At 40.0% G+C, this 21,996-nt stretch overlaps 1 protein-coding gene across 1 annotated transcript in view; it reads right to left on the bottom strand.

Moving 5' to 3' along the window:
- The window catches only part of PARD3B (par-3 family cell polarity regulator beta), a 415,216-nt gene that overhangs the window by 96,210 nt on the left and 297,010 nt on the right, over window positions 1-21,996 (bottom strand). Inside the window, exon 19 of the mRNA XM_009333046.1 lies at window positions 4,986-5,096. Within this exon, the coding sequence (XP_009331321.1) occupies window positions 4,986-5,096 (111 nt within the window). The remainder of the gene's footprint in view (window positions 1-4,985; window positions 5,097-21,996) is intronic.

The raw sequence follows: 21,996 nt of genomic DNA on the forward strand, positions 1-21,996 counted from the left end.
GAATATTCCAGTAAAATAATCCTAATCAACCAGGAAAAAATAGTTTTCTTTCAATTGATAGTCACTTTATTTGCATTTGAAAGGCAAACAAATTATTATGTGTAAAACTCAAGTGCCCAATATATTTATCTAGTTTGTTTTACAATGATTTTCAAACGTTAGAAAATTAAAAAGTATGCCCAAACGAATGGGAAAAAGATGGAGGAAGGGAGGAAGAGAAATCTTGTTTTGAGGGAAAGAAAAGAGAGGACCTCTTCCAGTATTTAATAATGTAGTGAACATCTTGTTGTTAAAATGATAAATTCTGAGTAATTTATACAGAACACACTAAAAATACAGATTTGAGTCAGCTTGATCAAAATAAACCTCAGACATAGCATTTGCTTTTTCCTTTTATGGGCAGATTCTAGACCTTTGGAGCACATGCTTTATTACAGCCAAAGTCTTTGAAGCATGAACAAAATGATAAGTTTATTTAAAAAAGGGCCTCAGTCCAATGAACCACTTGACTTGTGTCAGGAAGGACAAACCACCACCTCAGAGAACTGCATCACCAGTTAACTCTCTCCTCCTAAACTATCTGTGTCATGAACTTCTGACTTTCTCCAGTCAAGTTTCAGTGACATTGCATCGCTGTGGCACAAGGAAAGCTAAGGGAGGTAGGGGGAGAAGAAGACAATAGTGAAATTTAGAGGAGGTGCTGACTTCATATTCAATTGGACACAGATAAGGCTATTACTAAACAAGGAATGCCTAACATCCTAAATTCCCATTAACCAGCTGAAACCTGCAGAAGTAACAGACATATAATAAAGTACCAGCTTTGAAAAGAAAGGAGGCCTGGGGCTGAGGTCTGGAAAAAATTCCTAGCCTGACAGGGACTTTTTAGGAACCTGGACAAGCAGCTGCACTGCCTGTATGTCAGATTCCCACCCACAGGACGCTTTTTTTTTTCCTGCCAGATTTTCTCTCTTCTACCTCAACTGTAGTGCTCAGGGTCAGGCCCAAGCTTCCCTAACAGCAACGAGCACAATGAGACCTTGATCTTGGTGAGGATTGCTAGGGAATACAAGAAGTAAAAAAATAATGATGTCAGCATTTCAGTGCAGGATGTGGAGCTGCTTCAGAGAGCTGCAGCTACAAGGCAGCACGGAGAGCCGTACTGAAAACTGAGAATAGGACAATGTGGAATGGAAGTAGAAATTACTAGGCTAGAGAAATACTAAATTTATTTTCACTTTTTAAGGTTCAAATCTGAAACTTGGTGGCCCATAGAAGGGGTTGCCAGACAAATCTATGCTGAGGACCAATGTGCAAGCAAGTCCAATCCTTTTGGGAAGCATCTGCACTACAGAGTGCTGTATACTCTGTCTGCATACGCCTACTAGCTCTAACACATTCTGGATGTGCCAGACTTTTTGCACATGCACTGTACAATTCTTTCTCTGTGCAAGCAGGAAATCCAACCTATTCTGAGCATGATGGACTTCCACTCATGCAGCACACCTACGTAAGATCTCATGTTTCCTGTCAGAGCCAGAGTCACTGAATTTGTACTGCACAGCCAACCCATAATTGTTCGGTGAACACATCTGACATTTCTGCACGTCTGTAAATCTTGTCAAAATCTCTGGAAGAAGGCTGCATCCTTTACAGCAGGCCTATCTCTGGAATTCTGTGAGATATTATTGTACCTATCCAATACCAATCAAAAAAACTCTTTGCAAAACTCTGAGACACGGCCTACTCCTGTAAACTGGAAATGCACTTCCTACTGAAAATATTTCTCAGCTGAGATCTTGGAACAGTATTCTGTTTTTTGGAGAGCTGCCAAGCATATATTGCATGCAAAACCAACATCCAAAACCATGCGAGGTCCACAGCTGCTAAGATGCTGAAATGCACTTGATCATTAATCCTGTCACACCCAGCCCAAAAATCAACTAGTCTGACCTCTTCCACTAGCATCCAAAATGGACAGCTCGGTCTCTGAAAAAAACGGTCAGATGAAAATCATAGTATCAGTTAGTATGACAGATACTGAAATATATAGACAGTCAGCATTTAAGAAAACTGAAGTTTAATAAAAAACCCCTGACTTTAATATTGTAATTATTGGATTGAGGATCTGAACAAGAATTACTTATACAGCTAATCTCAGAAAGGTAAAATCAGGTGTGTGTTTAAGTTAATTCTAAAAAGGTTGAATGTTAGAAAAGCAATTTGTATTTTGTTCAAGCTGTTAAATACAGGATTTGTTCACAGGTATCGGGACAAAACATGCTACATTTCTATCAACAGTTCTGTAGTCTGTTCTACTATTACATCCCAAGTAGTTTTAACATATACTCATTTCACTCTCAGTAAGAACAGATTTGAAAATATGCCTATGTTCTAGTAAGCTTCAGTGAAGCTTCATTTTATAAATATGAGACCAAGTATGCAGGATTGCAGCTAGTGAAGTCATAGAGGCAGAAGATCTATGGTGTGGATGTGCCACAAGGTTTTCTTTGCCAATATATGCATTAAAATCTTGGAATTGAATTACATTATAGAATTACTAAATCTTGGGACAGAGCTATAAAACTTGTCTTTTACTGTCTTACTGAGCATCATCACTAGGTGAACAGTCAACAACTAAGTGAAAGGACTGAACTACCTTCAAGTCAGGTAACATTTCCTTCCACTGATTTTAACCAATTTCCCAAACAGTTCTTACCCATATATGAGAACTAGCTTCCTTATATAATTTTCCTCTAGGAAACATAAGGTCTCTTCCTTTTTATGATCAACTCAAGAAGGGTTCCATAGTCAGCCTGTAGTAGTTGGGGGCAAACATACACAGCCATGCTCTTACTTCATTTAGAAAGTTGAAGCAAATTGCTTGTTTTTACAGCATGTGTTGCATTGCTTTGGGGATCTTTGCTCCTCTTTTTTTTTTATTTTTTAATTTTAATCCCCCAAACATATAAGATGTATTACCTGATTAAAAAAATAGGGTGATATTTCTGTTCTTCTGCATTATAGAAGAAGAATCAAATAAGTGAGTTAAAAATATCATCTTGGTTCATCCACTTCTCAACACACCTGCTGTTCTCCATTTCAGACGCAAACTCTTCCAGGTCAAAACTGAAATCATTACTAGAGAAACCAGAATGATGAAGACATTGAGCTGCCAGTTTCTGATGCAGCCTTACCAAGTTACTGTCAATCAGTGACTGTAATTTAAAAAAAAGCATACAACGCTAAAGAAATATTAAGAACAATTATCTTGTGTCCAATTGGAACGTTAGACCTCTAGACAGAAGGGTTCATTCCTTGCAGCCTGCCAACATTTTAGTAAATGACACTGGCCCTTTAACAGATGGGATACATGCTTCTTAGCTTGCCAGGATCCTAATAAAAGACACTGGCTTCTTTAAAATGAAGGACACATACCTCTCAAATTGCCAGTATCCAAATTGGGAGTCAGCAGTTTAAAATAAAGGCACTCATCAATCTGGCAAAATCAAGGACACGGCACAGAAATTTTAAAACAAATGGTACAAAGTTTCTCCTGACATTACTTAACTTAGATGAACTAAATACTTAAACACTGGCTAAGCATATCCAGTAGCAGCACTGTAGCAACTGGATACCTTACTAGCTTTTAAAATGGTAAATATTAGCGGCAGACTGCAAGGGTTGGGGTTTGGATTTATTTCTTTTCCCCATCAAGCCCATTAGCTACCACTTATACAGCTGACCACGCACTGCACAACTCGAATGAAAGCAGGGTGTCTTTTCCCTGGGCACTGACCAGCACCACAAAGGCTGGCCCGTGTGGAAAGACCTTGCCTGCCCTAAAGGAACCATATCTGCTTCCATTCCATCTCCCAGAAGCAGGACGCTCCAGTGAAGGAAAGAGACCTCTGAAAGCTTTCCCCATGCCCTGACAACCCATATTACTACAACTTGGAAAGTTTTACAGCAACTGCAGACACCTCTTGAGAGCCAGCAAGTATAAGCTCTAACTTTTCTGATAGCAGCCATCAGAGGGAAACAAAGACCTTCTTCAGCATATCATGAAGCACATCTGGATGAGTTGGGGAAGGGGAGAGAGGAGTTTGCTGAGCCTTGTCAGCACTTACAAACTATCCCCAGTTCCTGAAGGGCAGACGTTGGGGAAAGCAGAAAACTATAAATTCTCTTTGTCTGGAAAGATAACGGAGTTGCTAAGATTGGGCATGAAAAAGGAGTATTTTATGAACAAGACAGAGAACTGGGCTTATTCACATCAGTGGTTCCTTTCATTTCAGTCTCAGAGCCTTACCTCAGAAATACAGGAACTCACAGCTGGCACACACCCAGCTTCTTGCCTTGCCCATCTCACCCACCCCACCGCTTGCAGACCCCTGCCTCTTCAGACTAATTTTAACCATTTGAACCTGCTTTTTTCCTGGTGTCTCTTGGCATACTCAGCGTTTGTTGAGTAGATATTTCTGCAACATGTGGCTAACCAGCAAACGCTGTGCAGAAAAGAGCATATCTAAGTACAAAACTACCATTTGATGGCACAGCCAGCTGAAGCCGAAGAGGCCTGAAGTGCTGGAAAACACAGCAGAGGCTATCAGGAGAGAAGGGAGGAGGTTCTTGCTTTAGAGGAGTAGAGAAAAAAAAATTACTAAGTCAGCTGGTCTTGGGAATAGGCAGAGGTGAAACAGGTTTTTAAGGAACTGATCTTCACCAGCTCAGCAGAAGTTGGGATCTGAATAGCAGCTACCTCGGTGAAGTGCACAGAAACTGCAGGAGACAGATAAGCTCCTGCATACAGCAGCCCCGACTCGGCCAGGAGACTGGCCTAAAGCTCTGTGTTGCCTGGACCTGACTGCCAGCAGGCACGGTCTGGGACATCTCCAGACAGGCTGTCTGTCTGTCCCTTCAAGCAATCCCTTGCTTTGAAGTTTTTCATCTGATAAACAAAGATGCTGCCACCATTTACTCACCTTTCACGTTCATCTTTCATTTTCTCCAGCTCCTCCTCTTTAAGTATGCCTTGCTTTGGGTTCCCTTTCTGATCTGTTTTCCCACTTTTATCTTCTTTTTTCTTTCCAAATCTGTTTAAGATATCAAGGAAGGAGTCAGGAGGAAATAATTACTAGAAGAAAAAACCACTACTTATCTATCATAAACCACAGAAATTTTAGGCAATCAAAACACTGCGAGTTTTTATCTTAGTCACTCATAAATTTCCCACATTGCAAAGTAAGTTACCAGTATTAAATGCGCCATATGCAACAGGAAGGACTGGTTACAAATTGATTTGGACCCGGTGCTGTCGAAAGCTATTGCTTGAAACAAAGTTGAAAAGCCCCACCAAACCAGAAATCCAAGGCACTGCAGGGCTGGACTATTAATACGGCACATTTTAAAGGGGTTGAAGGTTCTTTCTACCACAGGACAGCTCTCTGAAAGTAATCTGCAGTGGCTGTGGTGTCAGCACCCAGACTGGACCACGTTTTCTGCTCTTATCAGAAACTACTCTCTCATTCATGCCTGGCCTTAATTTAAGGATTTGTTCTTTGTTTAAATGAGGATGCAATTGCAAAGAATAAAATCTTGCTATATTCTGAGAGTACAAAACTAGACAGTTCATAAGAGCTCTTCTTTAAAATACTTCTGTTTTTTCTTTCTGCCTAGTAATATACTATCATGTGATATTTATGCCGTGAAAGTCCTCCAGAGACCCCAATCAGTTTGGGGGTCCCACTGTTCTATACACTGTACAAATATGCACAACATAAGTCTGCTTTACGCAGGTGACTGAACTGCGGAGCTACATTTCATTTCTGATGGCGTTAGATAGAATACTGGGGTCAAATATGTAAAATATGCTCATGAATTATGGGCCAAAAAGTATAAAAACCTCCCCTCCTCTTTCAAAATTTGAAATTCTCAGTTCCACAAATAAGTAAATGATCAATCTGTGTCTTCCCATGCAAATTAATGTGTCCTTGCATGCATGACAACAATGTAATGATTTCTTCATTAAATATACCATATTGCAAACTAATTACTCTGACTCAAAACTGCAAACTCTTCTGTGAAAGCCTGCAGCATTGCCTCAGTGATCTTTCTTTTACCCTTTTTATTTTTCATGTCAGTCCAAACTGCCTCAAGCGGAATAGCTGAACTACTGTGCATATACTTAAGCTGTAAATAACTGACTTTAGGTTTCTGCTCTGACCAAAGCAGAAATCTTGCAAATACTCTGTCAGGCTCATAAGTTAATGATCCAAATTTTTTGTGAATTTAATGAATAATTCTGAACTTGTGGTCAAATGAAGTTCTTAGGGACTCTGCAGCAAGTCTTCCAGACAGTAAGAACTTGGTTAAGAAAGGGAATGATGGGCGTGAGAGACAGACACGTAGCATGTGGTGCTAAGAAGAAGAAGAAGGGCAAATACTACAGGTCATAACATGAGATGCTTTACCGTGGCTCTGCCACGGCCTGTGCTGGGGAGTAGGAAGAGTCATATCTCAGTGCATGGTTTTCTATTCCTTTTTCTTACATGTGGCAATAGAGATAGATGGTGTCTTACATTCTTTGAGGGATGCTTTGATCAAAATATACATACACCTCATCTACAAACAATCCTCAAATCTTTTCTATGGTCCCTACTCATTTCAGTGCTTCCAGAAAGACAGCAGATACTTGCCATGCTTTTGCTTTTCCCGAGTCAGAGCAGCACGCTGATTCCACTGCTGCTTTCTGAGTTCTAGCAGTCCCAAGACACTGCGGAGCCACAAACCCCATCAGAGGGTGGTGGTGGCAGTGAAGGCAGCAGTCGGGAAACACAGGGGAGAGACAGAGGTTGTATATACAGTGAGAAGATACAAAGTGAGAAGGGCTCACACATCTGAGACGAGCCAGGTGAAAAAGAAAAGCTAGATGAAACTCTGCATATATTGCTCTCTACGGAGATGTCAGGCGGCCAAAAAATAAATTGCCCGGGGATGAGCACCAGCAGGCTGCACCTGAAACACCTCTGCTTTCTAACACTTGCACATGCTAGGAAGGTCTCATGGCAGTTTTCTCAAGAGAGGTTGTATTAGCACTTGCATCTTGGTCATAATCCAACTCTGGTACTTTGTTTATATTCAGGCTGCCTGCTTTTCTCCCACAGTTTCAATTATGGATTTGTGGAGTCTCATATTTGACTGTAGTATGTATTGATTTTGAAAACATTATTCTTGGGCATTTTGTATTGCTGCAGGGAGTTGAAGTTGGATCTGTTGCATACTCGAGAGAAATATAAAAAAAAATCTTTAACATACGTCCCTTTCAAGTCTAGGTATTATTTCTTGCTTACTGGGGAAATACATTTTAAATAAAATAAAGTGACAATTTTGATTGTAATAACTGCCAACATGACAACTCTCAGCAAAAATAGTGCTGTTTGCTGGTAGAGCTGCTCTTGCCATAAAACTGGCAAGTTCCAGTGTAATTATAAATTGGGAATAGTGAGTTGGTCTTGATAAAAACAACTTTTGGTTTTTTGCTATTTTTGGCTTCAGATGGGATTTGTGCAGGCTTACAATTTTTACCTGTTACACTAAGTATACAGAATATAGCTCAAGGCTAGGGAAATGTTCAGATTTTTGGCCTCTTTTGCACATTTCTATACCATAAAAATCCGTTCTCTTTTATTATTATAGTAATAAGTTTTTCAGCTCAACAAAAATCTTGCACAAATATTAAAAAATAAAAGCAGCAAAAATTTAACACCGTTAAGAAAAGCAATATAGAATAGACAGCATTAAACCACAAAACCCCCAGTATCATCTCTGCCTGAATTTACACACCCTGTCCTAAAATTTATGGCCTGCTCACTGATATGTTCTAATTGCCATGGCCTTCCAATGATAAAATTAACTTGCACCCATTGTAATTTTGCATGGTTTGTGCACTACAGGCTTAACGGTTCTCTACTGCTTATAGGAACAAAAAAAAAAAAGGAGTACTTGCTGCCCAACTGGGTTTGATCATGTTCTCATTGATACCAGTGTGAGGCCCTTCACTGATTTCAACAAGGACAGGATAGAATCTATTGTCAAAATTATGCTATGGAATTAATCAAATCCATATTAAAATTCTATGAAAACTGGATGGCTTTACGATTTGAAGTTTCCAATTCTCCAGGCAACAAATAATTGGATTGTGGTAAAATCTGCCTTCCATATTAATACTATTGTCAGAAGAATAAAAACATTAATGAAAAAAATGTATGGCACACAAATTTTTAAAAGGTCTGTTTTGCTGTACTGTGCACAGCAAAATTCTCTTCAACTTAATATCTGATGGAATTGTTACTCTGAAAATGTTATGTAGCAAATGCAGAAATGTAACTAGAAGACCTGAAAACAAATGGATCAGCTGTATCCTCTCATTCTATATCCATCTATAATCAATTTACGTCAAATGAAGCCACTTGTAATCATAACAACAGTAAGGAAATAAATCCGTATCTTCCCAGGTTGAGTGACTGCCCCAGTTCTCTGATTATCCACTGTAAATGCCTGGGAAGTACTGTTAAAGAAGTTAAAGCCCTAATAGCCTTAGTATACTTTTCAGTTGAGAAAATTAATATTCCAACTACTCAGAGCATAATACTCCTGTAAACAAAAGCATAAAGGGATTTTCTTTATGTGATCAGACCTCCGAGCGCTTCATCCTTATGGGAAAAGCCCATATGCAACAGTTGAAAACATGCTGTGTAAGAGTGAGGAACTACCCTATTTCTGTTAATTTCAAAGGGTGCCCTGCAAATAATTAAAATTTTTCCCCTTAGAAGCATTAAATAAATGAAGTCTCTGAATACCAAATGTGTGTCATCTTCTTGCAGTATTTATCACCATTCTATTGGCTCTAACATTAAAGCATATGTATGCTTCTTTTCAAGGCTTTCAAGGGATAAAAATTAAAACAAACCTTCTATAGGCCTGCTCTGTTATACTGCGGATAAATGTCTTATATGCAAGACCTAAAGCTGTGGTCATGGCAACACTTTGTTTCCGCGTGGAGCCGTGAGCTTCCAGATCTCAAATGTGTTGATATTTGCCTCAAGGATTAAAAAGCAGGCAGGTCTATAAAGTCCCAGACTTCTAAGCAGGAGAAACATCTGGTGGGTGGAACCCTAAGCAGCTTGCTGACTAAATTCAGCAATTTGGATTTCTTAGTTAATTCAGTTGCCCTAGATCAGTAGGTGTCACTGCAGCTAACAGGGTACATAATGGAACTGCAAATATCTGCGGGGAAATAATTCAAGAGGGCCTATGACACAGTCAAGCAAGATACAAAGCCTAACAATGTCATAAAATCTTGACATCTCCAGAAATGATCTGTAAAAAAAACAGAATGATTTGTAAAGTACATATAACAAAAGCTCTGGCTCCTAGTCATTTCACAGCAAATGGGGAAAAATGCCGAGATTATTAAAGCAGCTCCCTTATGAAAGACTAGAAATAACCCTTAAAATTAAATTTAAATGTGAGTAAGAATGAATAAGTGAGCAAGAAAGATAAAGATACTAATAAGGTATGATTTTCAGGTCCACACAGGGACTATAAAAAGCTTATTAACTGCCACTACTGCCATGTGTTTTAAGATATTTTATCACTCAGCTTTACAGCAGAAGAAATACTCTAGAAGCAGTGCTGTGCTTTGATTAATCACTTTCATACATACACTTTTACAGAGCATTAAACATTGCCGTAAAGATCCTTAGTGAGTCAGACTTGTTGGTGATTACAGGCCAGGCTCATTTTACATTTATGTTAACAGCAGCATTAATGAAATACATCTTTTACATTTTTAGTGGCTCTCTAAATACCTAAAAGGTTTGTTATTAAATGTTTACTTATTGGGCAGAAGTATGCCATTGAGTATTACACCAGTGGGACCAAAAGCGCTGTAACAGCTGAAAAAACTACAGAAAGAAGAGAACATGTTTTGATAAAACATGCTTCGACATTTTGAGAACAGAGCACACACAGCAAGGGCTGGGCAACGCTGTTCAAATCTTCACCAATATCCAAGGAGATGAAAGTATCTCCACGACATGAGTTAAACTTCTGGTAAAGGGGCAGCTCTGCGCGGGGGCCCACGAGCCAGGAGGAGCGAACATCTCTTTTCCTTGCCCCACTGCCAGCCCCCTGCCCCCAGTGAGTGGATCCCATTCCCTCTGTGGAGGATTTAGACCCAGTGACATCGAGATGCCCCAGTGTACGAGACGTATTGCAGCAAGACCTCCTCATGACAAAGCCTTGCCCAGGAGCAGGGTTTGACCTAGCCTCCCTGCTTTGGCAGGGTGAGAGAAAAGGCCTGAAAAGACAGTGGAACACAGGAGAGGGCCATTTCAGCCCCACCTGCTCCCTGCTCCCAGGTGGGTAGTGCTTCCAACTCTGGGGAGAGGAAGAGTTGGGAAGAGAGTGGGAACACCACTGCTGGGCTGGGCAGTGCTGTGTACACCACCAATACTGTTTGGTAAGTTGGAAAGAGATTTGGAAAAGTAAAGAAAAAAATCCACTTTTAACTAGATTTGGTGAGGTTTGCTTGCAGGAAAGAGTTACGTGGCTAGCGTGGTGCCTCCCTGCTCTCCCACCTGCTGGGGCTCGCTCCCAGGGCAGCACCGAGTGAGAGGCAGGTGGCAAAAGCAGCAGCTTTCCCTAGTGAACAACAGGGCAGCTTAGGCAATCAAAAATAGCTCCCATGAAAAGGGAAAAAGGACCTAACCTCTGATTTATTATATCAATGGAAGCACACGACAATTTGTTAAAATTGTCTGTGCTACAATTATTATTTGTATTTTGCAAATGTAGCTAAACTTCATCAATGTGAGTATCCTCATATTTAGCCATCTTCTAATTATTTTGGGAGATAGTCTACATTATTCTAATGCTGCGATCAGAGTTAAACTGGTTATTATGTAGAAAATGCAAATATAAAGAAATCCACATTATTAACACCAATATATGTTGCTCCTGTTATGTCAACATTAAGTGAACAAGTCCATTTTTTGTATTTTTCTTTTTTTAAATTTACTGTATCAGGCTGCTGGAGCTAGACTAAAATGACTGAGCCTCCAGATCCAGCCTAATGGGAGTAAAACTTTATCTTTTTAACAACTCTGATTAAATATAACCTCCCCCCACCCGTTTATTTCTTTGATGCCCAAATTAGCATCTTTTCTGCAGCATGCTGAATTAATTAGTACAGTGACAAAGAATTAGTCCAGATAGGATCAAAGCTGAAACCATATTTATCTAGAATTTGAAATTAAGAGCAGAGAGTATTAACCCTCAGCACTTCAAGGAGCTTTCCACGTGGCATACTTAGTAAGCTTTCCAGGAGTTCATTCAAAATAAATCAACAGTGCAATTTTTTTTCCCCACTGAAGTTTTGCTAAAAGGAAAATAAATTTGCCATGAAGCCTGCTACAGTGGGGAACTGCCTTTAATGCACACCCTGTACATGCTACTCATTATGTAACTTGTAGGCATCAGTAGAACAAAGCAAACAAAGCTGAGAAAAGACAGTTAATCACATTTGTATTAATGCTTGGATCATCACATTGTTCATAGACTTAAGGGTTAATGAAAGAATTCCCAGCACCAATCTGAGAAGCTGCTTGCTGTAACAACTCACAGGTAAATAATCTATAATCTTCAATGGAGAGGGTCATACGCAGAAACAAAATGTCAAACAGAAGCCCTAAATTACACAGTGAAGTTTACTCTGAGAGTATCAACCATGTGGACAGCAATAAAAGAAAATCTTCATCGCTGGTATCATTGTCTCAGATATTATCTGTGTTTCAGTATCAGATAAAAGACTGGAGGCTGTTTGCCATGTGAAATGCAAGAGGTTGCTCTTCTGCCTAGAAATTGCAGAACAAAGGCAATCTAAATAATCACCCCAAAATCTTTTCATCCATCACCGTCCCTAAGCCTTTGAGCCCCATATCCTTATTTTTTAAACGTGGAACTTGCTCTTAATTTAGATAGAAGTGAGTTACTGTAACTCAGTCTGGTAATTAGGTATTAGGAAATCTTTACCAGTGGGACAGTTCTGTCCATCTGTACCATATATCAAATCTTACTTCCACAGCATACGAAATGACCAAAGACAAAAACCAAGGAACGTGATGGTACCCTAACACTCGGGCCACCTGAGTTAGAAGTGGTTGCTACAAAACCACAAAGTCCATCTACTGAACCAACGGAATGGAATAACTCTCATCGGCTACTATGTAAATATAGACAACAGAAGGCAGCTGTGAAGAGTCATCCTTCATACTTCAATGAACTTATTTTTAGAAAGCATGCTGAGGTAGTCTGAGTGTTGGAGATAGTGTTTATGAAGAACATTATCTTCACTATTATCATCTGACCAGGAAAATCATGATGTTGAATAGCAGCTATGCAACTATTTCCATGAAATGATGCTTCAATCATCTGATGACCATGTTTCTGGTCTTTCTGGTCACCAGTATAAGAATTCTGCATCCCACATCACATACATCAGGAAAGAAAAAACTACAGTAATAGAGCACAGCTGTGATTTACAGCTTGATCAGGAGAAGGGAAAAACTGATTTATAGTCTGTCCAATGCAAAAAGCCCTGCCTGTTTGTCCACCAGACTGTGGAATTACCCTCCACACAAGTAAGGAATTATGCCCATATATTCTTATTTTTCCCTACTTTCATATAGCATCAGCCATTTTCTCCTCTTGGTTCTACCCTACAGGCAAGTAATTTCTTCTGAAGTGAATACTAATTCTGTCCCAGACAGTGCACAGAAACATCGCTATGCCTACTCTGTATGGAGTCTGCAAATGCCAACCTGCCAACCCAAGGGGAACATGATAATCACACCCGTGTCCTGGGCATAGTAACTCCATACTCAAAGCAAAGGAAAAGGACTGGAGTATTAAGGTCTTGACTCTGCTTTTTAATTCGCATTTCACAGTCACCCATTTTCTCATCTCTCCACTAAAAGAAAAGAAAGAGAGAAGCAGGCAATTAGGCTAGCTACTAATTTTTCCAGGAATTTGTTATTCTCTGTCACGCAGGAAAAAGATAAATGTAGTTTCTGACTGAACCTATTCCTCTAAGGTTCAGTCAGTAAGACGAAGTAGGAGACAGAGACTCCCTGTGCAGTCTGTGGGTGTTGCCAGCTGCCTCTCCAGAACTACTTGCTGACTTTGTGGTTTTCTCAGATGTGGGTTTGGAAATTCTGCAGTCAAGTGAGAGCCAGCATGCCTCGGTGTCCCACCAGCACCTCCAGCCCTCTGCAGGTAACTGAGAACCACTTGAAGGTGGGACAGGGAGAAGACCAACTGAAGGGAGCTAAAAGATAGCTCTTTGGGTGCAAACTTGACAAGAACAGGCTGCTGAGTTTTTTCTTTTCTGTTTCATGCTTTCTCCTCATCTGTTGTGTCTCTCTTTTCCCTACTACTAGCCACACGATCCCAGAATTCACTGAAGTATCAACTACATATGTATGTATAGTATACGTATGTATTATGCATGTTTGTAAGGGGAAGGATTTTCATTTCTCATTGTCATAACTCTCATGGTATTTGGTGCACTACAAAACTTTTTGCTCAGCCCTCTTGCCTATGGAAAAACAACGTGCAACTGTAACCTTATCAGAACTGCAGATACAAAACTCGCGAGGCAAATTAAATACGTGACATTGCAAAACAAAACTGAAAACCTGCTAGATTTGCACTCAGAGCCATGATACTTCGAGGTGTCAGACTTGCTAATCATCTCACCGCTGCAGTACTCACCTTCTCAACCAAACCACGTGCCTTCCTCCCCTTACATGCCACAGTGGGGATTTGTGGGATCTGACTTTCATGAAGTGAAATCTGCTCATTGCAGGTTTGAATGAGATGTCCTGGAAAAACATGACCCTTGAAAAATAGCAGGAATACAGAGGACTCCCCTGTGTTTCGACTGAGACAACACCCCAGCCTTCATGAAAGCTCCATTCTCTATGGGAATGTAGTGACTCTCTAACGATCAATTAATGTTGAGCATATATCATCATATCCATTCTACAAATGAAGAAACTGAGGCACGAAGGGTAAAAATGACTTGCCCAGTTTAAAAGGCCCTATTCTTTCTCTACTGATCACCTCAGAGCTATGATTACATTATCACTGCATATCTACCTGCCCCATTTTCCAACCAGTTTGCTATGATGCTTTTTCCCCTTGACTATTCCCCCCGTCCCCTTTAAGTTCATTTCCTTCTCTCCTAACACACTCAACTCTTCCCCTCCTTGTGCCACACTCCTTTCATATGCTCTACTGCTGCACTGCTACAGAAATACCTCTTCCTGGAGATTTCTGCTGGAGACGGCACTCTGCTGGAAGGAATGTGTCTTGGGAACCAGCACTCTTGCCTCCGAGACACTGCGCAGCAACATGCAGTAGAGACATGCAGAGATCTCTACAGTAGCTGAGTTACCAAAAACAGTCTCCACTCTTTCTCAGTGGGATGCATTAGCCTGTATTTGAGTGCTGCACTGCTGAGAGTGCTTGAGAAACTCTGAATTAAGAGATAGTACACAGTGAAGAGACTCTTTCGAAGGGAGGCTTGTAAAAGGAAGCGAGATGGTTCTTGAACAGGAAAGGGATGTTGTAAAGGCAAAGAGAAAACCTAAGATAACTTGTTTTTAGGTTCCACAATGAACTTCTAAGGTTAAAGAATCACAGACTCCACCTCTGTGCCTCTACTATAGCTGACATTTTTGCAAAGCAGTAACATTCAAAACAATGCCAAAATAAGAGTGGAGTTATATGTACTGTATTTTGAAAGATGTGTTTCAGCGTAATAAATAATAGATGGTTTTGCATTTTTAAACTGTCAAAATCAGTCCTTCTGATAAATAATACCTTCCCTCCCTGGCCTTGGCTATTGTACATTACTAATTAGACATAGTAGTTTGTGGTTAACGTCCTTTCCTACAGATTTATTATTAGCTTGTATATTCTTTCAGTAGAATTGTGCTAATGGTAAGGTCTGCTGGAGGCCAATTGCATGAAGCCACTGGGAGGAGAAATCTGTTTGCCTGTCAAAACAGTGGCTATCAATTAAAACTGAAAATGTGATTCCTTTAAGCATCTTGGATGGTAGCAGAGATTTCCAGTGATGGATTAGGGGGCTGAATCACTTTCATATTGTACTAAAGGAAGCTTTCAGACAAACAGCTGTCCACATGAAACAAATTCACCATTATTTTTGAGCAAGTCCAGAAGAACCAGTCTGACCTGCCAAAATTCCCTCTGCTATTTTCCCAGAAATCCCAGCTTTAGAGCATTTTATGTGGCATACTGACAAAATGATACTAGATTATTCTGTGGTTTTCTTAGGAAAACTTGGCTTAGGATAGCTATAGCAACAGGAGAAAAAACAATGAAGTTGCTGAAAGACACGATGCATCAAAAAAGAACCGGTGAGACGATGCAATTCCACTGTTCACTGATTCGGGATGCAGCCCTGGCACACAGACAGCAATTTCCCCTTTGATACAAGCACCCAGCTCTCATTAGCATCAGTAAGAGTTGTGTGGACATACTGATGGGAATTTGTTCCCCCGTATTTTGCAGGAAATTAACACCACTCACTTGGGGACTGAAGGAGGCACTGTCTGTCACTCAGGCAGCCTCTCTGCCAGTTAATCAAGCAAAAACCTCTGCCACAAATCTCAAGAGGAAACTCTTCCCTGTTTTCCTTGGTACAGCAAAACTGACACGAAGCAAAATGTCAGAAGCAGGAGCTGGGAAGTGGTGATGTTGAGGGAAGATGAACTTCAGCCTGCCTTTGCCAAGATCTCTTGCCATTAGGTTTTTGTGGATTTTGAAAATAGTTATTAGAAATCAAACTGATTAGTTATAGCTGAGTTTAAGCCATAAGAATGATTTAAGAAAGTATTTTCAACTCTCATACATTGTGGCTTTTGGTTACTGGTTATTTTCAGAGAGGTAATCCTACATGGCATGTATAAAAACAAGTCAGCAAGACTGCTAACCCTCCAGGACACCACTGCTAATTTCATGCCAAGAGAGCGACTAACCAATACAGGAAAAAGCAAAGGACTCCACCACACTCACAAAATGTGGCTCTGGCAGCTGAAGGACAAGGGTTCAGGATGGGGAAGGTTTCATCCAGTTGCTACACAATAGACTGTCTCATCAGGCTGGGAAACTAGACTGAACGTATTAAAAACCTTTCCTCAGTGCCACTTTATAAATAAAGAATAAATATCAGAACTAAGTGACTGAAATTTTTAGTCAATTACATGAACTACACAGCTCTGCCATATCTGCTTTCAATAGTATTGCTCATGAACTATGTGCCAGAAACTTTCTTTATAAGGTTTCAGTGAAGACCTGGCAATCACTTCTGTTTCTTGAATCTTAAAAGCAGTAATTCTGGAGCAATCAGATAGAGAAATACCTTTTACTGGATAAGGTCAGAGAAAATTGCTAGAATAGTGCTTAAAACCATGAAGTACTTCTATTTTGCTGGCTATTACAACCATGTAGCTTGAAGTTGCATAAACAACATAAACAGCCCAGATTCCCAAAACTTTTTCCTCCTGCATACTTCTTGCCTTTCACACATTGACTCCCTACCACAGATGTTTATACACTATTTTTAGAAGAATTATTTGTTACTGGTGTTTATATTGCCAGCCTGTTAATTTTTGTGTGACAACATAGGGAAAAATTTCTCTGCTTTCTTGTTCGGATACAGTGATGCTTTGTTCACCACACAAAGGCTTTGATTTCTCTCCCTACCCCCACAGCTCCATGTCCTAAGGTTATACTCACTCATTCAACTATTTGCAATACTAAACCACTGGCACTAATTTTACCTAGTGACCAAAATGAGCACAGATAACCCTACAAATTCTGCACGTTAACATCTCAGCATAAAAAAGGTAGTCTGAAGAAGAACTTAATTATCAGGGTCATAAAACAAATGTTAAATTCAAAGCCCATAGCAGCATAGAAGGCTGAAGAACACAGATGAAGTCTGTCACTCATTTCATTAAAACTTCTGCCACAGGAGATGCCAGGAGAAAACAGTATCGCTACAAGAATAAAACTAAATGCTGTTGATAAAAAACTACTCTAGGGTGTGTAGTCAGTCAATGAACTTAACTCTCTTTTGATTCCAAACTGTGCCTGATTCAACCACAATTTCTCCTGAATGTATTAGTTATTTGCAGTTGTCCATCAAATAATTTGTAGGGTAAAACTCTGGCTTACAGGTTACCCATGAATTGAACACAATCAGTATTCATTACAATGAACATTCTGCTTATTCATCATTGACTGCAACTGATCACATGTATTGTTTCTACTTCTTAACTTGATAACTGATTGTTTAAAAACTACCTTCACAAGCAGAGGGGAGGAGAAGCCACTCTGCACTTCTTGAACAAACATGTTTTGGCCACAGGCCCAAAAATTTACTGCATACCCCCCCCAACTGTATGAACACAAATTTCACCACATGAGTGCTCACAGTTGATGAATTATGTTTAGCTGAAAGTATTTCATCTGTGAAACAAGCTAGAGACCTGACTGTGAAACAACTTAAGCATCTGCATTTCCATTTCTTTGGCTGTATCCCTGGTCTTCTATCATGAGAAAGAGTGAAAAGAGTGCCTCATTTATCAACTATATACTACTCATTATTTGATGTCTCTATACCACTACTTCTTTCAATTTATTAGATACAACATTCAAAACAGATTTTTTCTCATGATAATTGAGTTGTCTTTGTACTCTCATATTATTGTTGTGCATCTAGACAACTGCACAGATGTACAGAATTTTAGATGAAGCTGCATTATTGATTTATAGTGCCATGATGCTGTTATTTTGTCACGGTCTTATAACTAAAAAGCCCAGTTGCCTGGCCTCAATTTTGTTTTTCTTCTCATGTGGGGAAATGAAACCCTTTTACCCCTTTCCCTCCAGTCATACAATTTCCTGCCATCTTCTGTCCCACTTGTACCACTGTCCCTTTTCCAGCTGCTGCTGAATAGACAAGCATCACTACAAATATAGTCCAGTGATCCTTGGAAAAAAGAAGAAACAGGATACAGGAATGTAAAGCAGAAATCATGGTCAAATCCAAGGTCCTGAATTTCAATAACTGGAAAGCTGTACACCTGGAAAAAACATTCCCTCAAGTCCACTTACAATAGCTGGAATTAACAACTGCATCATTTGTGCTGTTAGAGGTACTTCCTCTAGCAATTAGCTGGCATATTCTCTAAATAAGCAGAGTAGTAAAAGCCAGTTAATGCCCCAGTGCTGCTATTGGAAATCTTTAACAAAAATCACTAGTATTTAACAGATTGGTTGAAATTTGGTTCCAAATAGGGGACTTCCATGTTATGCAGAGGACAGTGAGAATTTTGTCTTATATAATGCGGCTAGTACTGTTTGAAACTGAAACGAAAAGGGAAAGGTAAAGAAATGGAGATACCTAAAGGTTCTCATCTTGCTCAAGAAATATCCAGAAAGTGGAATGGAGAGACTGAGAAGCAAAATGCCTGGACAAGTGAAGAAAGTAAACAATAGATTTAACTGCACTAAGGTGCAAAATATTTGCTTTTTGTTGATTTGAATACAAAAGAACTCAGATGTGGTATTTAGGCTTAAGCAAAAAAAGACAAGGAAAATATACACATGGGATGAAGAAACATCAAATATCTGTATGACTTCTGTTGCGGAGGAAGGTCCCTGGGGAAGACAAATAACTAGTATCCAGATAGATGCCCGATATCACTAATGTCTGTGCATTAAATATCTTGACCTGCAAGTTTAATTTTATTTCTGTTAAGTACACTTTTATAAACATATTTAGTAGACACCACATTCCAATTTGTCTTATCAGCACAACTAGTCAAAAACAAATATACACAGAGGCCTGAACAATATCCCAACCGGGAAATCCCTTCTCCTCTTTCCAGTAGTTACTCTCCTGAATTTGAGCATGACCTAGGAGACGGAGCATAGGCTTTCTGTGTTCTTGTGGTTCCAATCACAGCATGTGCTAAGGAATGTTCATTTCCCTGAGGCAAGGCCAAAGGAGAAAGGTCTGTTTCATTCTAGCCCATCTTTTTAATTCCCCCAGTAGATGCAGTGTTTACCATTTTACAGAACAGCTGCTCGGAACAAATGTAAACACTGTGTTTGTGGTATTCAAGTTATTGCACCAGAGAAACTCCACATCTCCTTTCAACAAGAGAAGGTACTTCTCATATGCATTATTTTTCCAAATATCAAACACAGAGAGAAAACTGGTTGAAAATAATCTCAATGCAACTTTATGAAGACATGGAAGAGAAAATTCCTTCTAAAAGGAAAACCATTAAGATAAATCAGGAAAGGCCTCTCTTATCATCATTAAATAGTAACTTAAGCACAGGATTAAAATTAGCCAGATCACTTATGCTATTAATGACCTAATTTTTTGAACCAATCTTTACCATATCCCTTGATGTTCCAGAAATAAAACAAGCTCTTAGACCCCTTCTCTCCTGAATTATAACCCTTTCCGAGAAACTGGTGTGTTCCTCCTTTTCTGAACCTTATACATAACCCCAAATCAGGACCCAAAAATAACTCAGCAACCCGTATTCACAACATGAAGAATCATAAGTCCTGCTTAAATTCCTTTTATTACCGGCCTTCACCATTAGTCTCTGGGCCCTTCTATAGCCAGCAAGAAGCTCCATTCTTTGAGCTCTCCTTTCAGACCCAAACCATAGTATTTTATTAAAATTGTCTCACCTAAACCTTTGCCATGTCTAAGCCATGTCCCTGCAACACATCCTTGTCCTTGCACAGCATCTATAGAAGTCAACTGGTGTAGAGTTGATTTCATTTGCTCATCCCTATTCTTGCATGTGCCCTTCAGGCTATTGGCAACTGCTTCAGGCTGGGAGCAGGGCTGTCCACTAGAATGCTTTTCACTTGATACCTGTTCATCACGCTAAGACCAGCTGGAATCCTCCACTTTGAGACTAACTGGAACGTTTTCGTACTTGAGGACCAACATCTGTGAAACGTACTGAACTTGGAGAACTGTCAGGTCCAGAGTTCAGTGATGCTTAGAGAAGAATATTTTCTTCAAATTTTTTATTTGTATTTTTGAGTTATGTGGCAGAAGACAGAGAGGGGGGTGAAGAGGCGCCTGATGCAGATTGATATTACAGTCAGAAAGCATATGATAATGACTATGAAGAGGTTCAAAGCTTTCTAAAATTTTATAAGATGAGCTACATAACAAGGTAAGTGCTTTAAAACAGCACTAATTTTAAAAGTGCAACCTGTCCCCTTATTTCCTGGAAAGTCATCAAACACTAAGACAGAAAAGAAGGATGAACTCAGTGGGATAGCTCAGTGTTGAATAAGAACTAGTCTGGCTTCTCTCATGAACTCACCGTCACGTAAACTGTGTGATCTCTCCACTCTACCAACAGAGCAAAAGTTTAATCCATATGAGTAAGTTAATGTATCAATTTCCACGACTCTTTAAAGCTCATGAAAGCCTGCAAAACTAGAAAAACTGATGCTTTCAACAGGCTTTTGCCACTGGTGTGAAACATACCCCTCCCCCCACCCCTTCTTAATTTTGCTTATATGGGGTGATTTTCAAAGGCAAAAGTTTGGCCTCCCCAAAGCTGCAGAAGCTGTCAGTTCTTTGCCGCTGCCCCATATGATTTTTAAGCTTTTGCACCAAAGCAAGAATGAATTTTCTCCTGCAAAATCTTAGAAAAGCGATTATTAAGAAAACAGTGGCACTTCTGAACTGGAATGGATAGGACCCTATAGCAACAGATTCTTCTGTACTTGGGAAGAAGCCTCATCAGCAAAGCAGCAAAAAAGACAAGAATGGATGGCGGAAACTTCTTTAGCTGCCTGGATCCTCATGGCTCTGACTTCCTCCTGTTTCTGCCTGTCACCCTCTCCCAGAACAAATTAAAAACAAAAAAGAAAACTCAACACTGCTGCTGTGCACAACGAGGTTCAGCAAGCCTCCTGATCACCTGAAGAATGTGACAGCCCATAGGGTTAGGAGGGAGACAAAGCCTAGAGCTCCAGTTGGAGTGTATCAGCAAAGGGGCTGCCAAGGAAGCAGCAGGCTGCAAACAGAATCTTACCCTGAGAAGTTGTTCTTCCGGGCAAAGGCTGGAGGTCTTGGGCTAAAGCTAAGATTGAGGTAACAAGCTATATTAGCTACTATGAGATTAACAAATTTTCAGCTCTGCTGCCTGCATATTTCCCATCCCCCTTATAAAAAAAAAAAGTCAGTATTGGAACAAGTGGAACTAAAATCAGAATAAACAAGACTATTTTGATCTGACATTAATTGTATCGTAGAGCTTGTTTCATGCAATGAGCAAATTGTGCATGCCAAAGTTGAAGAAAAGTGAATATAATAAATACAGAACCATAGAATCATTTGAGTTGGAAAAGACCTTTAAGATCATCAAGTCCAACCATTAACCTAGCACTGCCAAGTCCACCACTAAACCACATCCCTAAGCACCACATCTACACGTCTTTTAAATACCTCCAGGGATGGCGACTCAACCACTTCTCTGGGCAGCCTGTTCCAATGCTTGACAACCCTTCCGGTGAAGAAGTTTTTCCTAATATCCAATCTAAACCTCCTCTGATGCAACTTGAGGCTGTTTCCCCTCATCCTACTGCTTGTTATTTGGGAGAAGAGACCGACACCCACCTCGCTACAACCTCCTTTCAGGTTGTTGTAGACAGCAATGAGGTCTCCCCTGAGCCTCCTTTTCTCCAAGCTAAACAACCCCAGTTCCCTCAGCCGTTCCTCATAAGACTTGTTCTCTAGACCCTTCACCAGCTTCGTTGCCCTTCTCTGGACACGCTCCAGCACCT

This window comes from Pygoscelis adeliae, unplaced genomic scaffold (genome assembly GCF_000699105.1).
Source record: "Pygoscelis adeliae isolate BGI_AS28 unplaced genomic scaffold, ASM69910v1 Scaffold160, whole genome shotgun sequence".
Lineage (NCBI taxonomy): Eukaryota > Metazoa > Chordata > Aves > Sphenisciformes > Spheniscidae > Pygoscelis > Pygoscelis adeliae.